The sequence below is a fragment of the Propithecus coquereli genome, unplaced genomic scaffold, assembly GCF_000956105.1.
Source record: "Propithecus coquereli isolate 6110/MARCELLA unplaced genomic scaffold, Pcoq_1.0 Scaffold377, whole genome shotgun sequence".
Classification (NCBI taxonomy): Eukaryota; Metazoa; Chordata; class Mammalia; order Primates; family Indriidae; genus Propithecus; species Propithecus coquereli.
Window position 1 is genome coordinate 42,029 of NW_012149474.1, and position 4,933 is coordinate 46,961.

The following is a 4,933-nucleotide window of genomic DNA, read 5'->3' on the forward strand; positions in this document are numbered from 1 at the left end:
ACTCATACACTTTGTGGCAATATAATTGGTGTATCTTTCTGGAAAGCAAGTTCTCAATATTTATCAACATTTATCCTTCAGAAGTACTTGCGTGAATGTGTAAAAATATATACACATGGATATTTATACTATAGCATTTTTAATACAAAAATTGTATACTATTCATTTTTATTGTACACCAATAAGAAATTGCTTAAATTTTGTTATAAATCCACAAACCCTTACCTTAAAATTCTTGTGGCTTCATGTGTTTCAAAATTCAGAATTTTTCATATGTTAGAAAAGATCATATGGTTTATATGCCATGTATAATGTCACACCTAAAGGAGATCTGGACATAGTACTCCATAATCAAACACATTGATATTTCTTCCACAAAGCGTACAAAATAAACTCTGTGTGTGACATCAGATTATTCAGTTTATACCTTATTCGGTTATAGAAAAGGACCTCTCAGTTGGGACCTTGTTACCCGGATAAGGGAGACTGTTGGTGTTAACAAGGCAGCAGATGGCCAAGCACAGTGGCTCACACCTGTAATCCCAGCACTTTGGGAGGTTGAGGTGGGAGGATCTCTGAGCCCAAGACTTTGAGACCAGTCTGGGCAACACAACAAGACCCTGTCTCTACAAAAATACCATGGCATCAACCTAGCTCACAGCAACCTCAAACTCCTGGGCTCAGGTGATCCTCTTGCCTCAGCCTCCAGGGTAGCTGGGACTACAGGCACATGCCACTGTGCCAGGCTAATTTTTATAATTTTAGTAGAGACGGGTCTCACTCTTGCTCAGGCTGGTCTTGAACTCCTGAGCTCAAGCAATCCTCCCGCCTTAGCCTCCCAGAGTGCTAGGATTACGGGTATGAGCCACCGCACCCACACAAAAAATAAAAAAATTAGCGGGCATGGTGGAGCACACCTGTAGTCCCAGCTACTCAGGAAGATGAGGCGGGGAGGATCCCTTGAGCCCAGGAGTTCAAGGCTGCAGTGAGCTATGATGGCACCACTGCACTCCAGCCCGAGTGACAGAGCAAGACCCCATCTCTAAAACAAACAAACAACAAGGCAGCAGATCTCTACCTGCTCACACCGTTTACATGAAAACAGCACGTTGCTGAATAGGCTATACAGTGTTGTCCAACTTTTGGTTAAAAATCACCATCTGTATGTGTGTATTTGTACAAAAAAGAAACCCAAGGGGACACAGAACAAAATGCTAACAGTGGTGGGATTGAGGTTGACTCTTTGCTTTATACCTTTATAACGTATCAATCTTTTAAAACAAGAGTGTGGTACACTATTACAATCAGAAAAAAAAAAGGCTATTTTCATTTCACTTCAAAAATAAAGATGACTGGTGGCCCCAGTGTTCACATCTGGCAGGTGGCGTGGTCAGCCAGGCTTAGTGCCACGCACCACTGATGACCACAGCACCAACACTGCCAGGCTCCGGCTGCTCTGACAGCTCCCCATGTCCACCTTCCCTTCCAGGACTGGCCTAGGTGTCCCCACATCTGTTACACCCTGTGCTCTTCCTCTGCTCACTCCAGGACTCCAGCTCCTACCTCTCGTCCCTCCCAGACTCCAGACTCGTGTCCACCTGCCTGCTCAACACCTCCACGTGGTGGCTCATCATTCCCCAAACCTGTGTGACTGAGGCGGAGTTCCTGAGCTACTCCCAAACCCGCCCTCTAGGCCTCTCCATCTCAGGAGACGGTGGCTCCTCCTCCCTGCTACTCAGGCCACAGCCCTGGAGTCCTGCTGGAGCCCACACCCTCCCACACGGTGCGTCGCACCAACAGTGCATTCACACACACTGGGCTCACCTGGCCATATGCCATGCCACCTGGACACCACCTGCAAGGCCCTGCTGGGTCTGCAGCTCCCACTCCTGTCCCCATGGTGGATTCACAACCCAGCACCCAGAGGAACCCAACAATAAGTCACAGCATTCCACTTCTATGCTCCAAACTTGGTGCATCACCAGACTTTTTTTTCTCTTTAAAGACAGAGTTTTGCTCTGTCACCCCGCCTGGGGTTCAGGGGCACCATCATAACTCACTGCAACCTTGAACTCCTGGGCTCAAGCGATCCTCCTGCCTCAGTGTCCCGAGTAGCTGGGATTACAGGCGTGAGTCACTGCACCCAGCCCATCACCACAGACTTTACCTGTGCCATGTCTCCTGCCAGACACCCCTCACCTCCATCAACCCTTAGCTTCAGTGACACCTTCCTGACAAGGCACAAGCAGAACAACCAGGTTGATACTGCATCCCGTGTCCAACCCCTCCCCTTTCTAGCCTACTGGTCAATTTTCCGTATAGCGCAGATCATCTCCTAACAAACTATATAGCTTCCTACATGTGCATCTTACTGCGTCTGTCCTAAGCACTGGCACAGGGCCCAGTACACAGGAGGCAGCAGAAGCAACTAACAAACAAGCGCACAACTCTGGGCTCCCAGCCCTCGGCCCCTCTGAGCACAGGTCTCTCTGGCCCTTCTGGCCCTGGGTGCCAACATCTAATCAGGCACCAGCTCAGCTCACAGCCTGATTTCTTGCTCTCATCACATCTTTTATAAACTTCCTGAGCTTCAAACCCAGATGCAGAACAACTGCTTGAGTATGGCCAGTGGGTATCTCCCAGGACCCTCAGACGTGTGGGTGGGACCAAACTCAGCCCGCCCCGCCCCAAGTTGCCCCTCACCAGCAAATGCCCTGACCCCGTAGCCCAAGCCAGACACCTCCTTCTCCCCCTCCACAGAGTGTCTCCAGGCTGAGCGTCCAGCCCACTCCTTGCTGTCCCTATGATGGCCCACAGCTCTGCTCTCAGGACTGGCATCCTGGCACCTGCTCGCTCCAATCCCCAGTCCCCAAAGGTCTCCCTGACCCCAAGGGTGCAGCTCCATCCCTGGGCCAATCGCTTCTGGTGTGTCAGTGCTTCCAGCACAGCATCAGTCTTCCTGATCTGACCTGGGAGCCCTCTGCACCCCCACCTTCCCCTCATACATGGCGCCCCACCCATACATACAGCACCTCCAGCCCAGTGGCTTCCCACTGTCCGCCTCCCAGCCAGGCTGCTACTTCCTCAGCCTGGAGGCCCAGCTGAGTCCATTCCTCTTCCAAAGGTGGCACCAATGCCCCACGCCCCCAAGGGTGACTCCTGTGCACCCCACCTCCTCTCCCCACACAGGCCCACTGACACACCTCGAGGGAGGTCCCAAGGATGAGCAGCAGATCTGCCATGGGGAAATCAGCCACATGCAGCAAGAACCTCTGGGGCAGCATCTCCCCAAAGAACACGATGTCGGGCTTCACGATGCCGGCGCAGTCTGGGCAGCGGGGGACCCTGTCTGCCATCACATCTGCCTAGGGAAATAGAGAAAACAAGCCCAAGGAAGATGCTGCAACACATTTTAAAAGGAAAAGGCAAAAACAATTTCTTTTTCTTTGCTTTACTAGACCACCAGGAAACAACTTCTTATTAAGAAAGTTTCAAACATTCACAAAAGCTGAGAGTAGTATAATGAAGCCCCCCAAGTACCTAGCTTCAGCAATCACCAACTTTTGTTTCATAGCCAATTGCTTCATATAGCCCTCCAGAATTTGGGAGGGGGCTGTTGGAGTCTTTAAAGGCAAATCCTGGATATCACATGAGTTCACTCAAATACTTCAGCAGATATGTAGGGTATCTAACACTGCGCTTTGTACCTGGGGTGGCAGTCGGAGACATTCAGGTGCTATGGAAACACCTGGTAGACCACACAGTCCTCCTTCAGTACTCTGTAGGCATGTGGCCAACAAGAGGCATTATTGAGTGAGAAAGGTGACATAAAACCTGTCCCTGGTTTGAGTTGCAGTGACCACGGCACTGTCTCAGCCCCAGGAGGCATCAGGTCAGCTTCAACTCGCTGGCTGCCATGGTTAGGAAGAGCAACATATTGCCAAAAACCGCTCCCTGCAGGCCAAGGTAAAGTACATGCAAATTATTACTATATCACCGCTGTACCTGGATTAATGCCTGAGGCCACATGGAAAAAGAAGAAACTTAGGAGAAAGACAGGTCTTTCTAAGATAAACCTTTACAGCTAATGGGATTTGTTTTAGCAGGCTGAATCCAGCAAGAAGTAGCAGGAAAAAATGGACCAAAGATTTCAGATTATTTTCACATAAAGATAAAACTGTATTGTTTAAATTAAAAGAAAAAAAAACAAGATGAGCTTGAAATATTTATTAAAGATAGAAAACTATTAACAAAAATAATCTAATGGACTTGAAAAATAACTAAATAGAACTTCTAAAAATCAAAAGTAGAGTAACCAAAATTAAAACTCGAAGGATTTTCATCTCTAAAACATAATAGGATGTTGATAAACTGAAAAACAGATCAGAAGAAATTATCCAGAGTGCAGCACAGGGAGGAGCAATAACGGGAGACATGGAAGAGCAGTCAGGAAGCCCAGAAGAGGGAGAACATCTAATGTATGTTTAATCAGAGGCCATAAAATGAGGGCCCAGGGAGTGGGGCAGGGGCAGTCAACATCTGGAGGGATAATGGCTGAGGATTATCCAGGAATTTTGAAAGATACCAATCCACAGATTCAGGAAGTCCTACAAATTTTAAGCAGACTAAATAAGAAGAAATCCATATAGAAAAACCCAGCGCAGAAAAATTGCAAAACTCCAAGGACAAAGAGAAAAGTCTAAAGATATAAAAAGAACAGATTCTAAAGTGTATATGAAAAGGCGAAAAACTCAGACTAGCCAACACAGTATCGAAGAAGAACAAAGTCAGAGAGCTGACACTACTCGACATCAAGACTTACTGTAATGCTACAGGAATCACGACTGCTGTGTTAGGCTGGTCTGTAGGTAGTGAGTTATCTCACTTGATTGTTCACATTCAGTTACAGATTGAATTCCTTGTTCTACTACTT

At 47.7% G+C, this 4,933-nt stretch overlaps 1 protein-coding gene across 1 annotated transcript in view; it reads right to left on the reverse strand.

The window, feature by feature from the left end:
• Window positions 1-4,933, reverse strand: part of SIRT3 (sirtuin 3) — a 15,926-nt gene that overhangs the window by 3,743 nt on the left and 7,250 nt on the right. Inside the window, exon 5 of the mRNA XM_012651984.1 lies at window positions 3,204-3,365. Coding sequence (XP_012507438.1) covers window positions 3,204-3,365 — 162 coding nt within the window. The remainder of the gene's footprint in view (window positions 1-3,203; window positions 3,366-4,933) is intronic.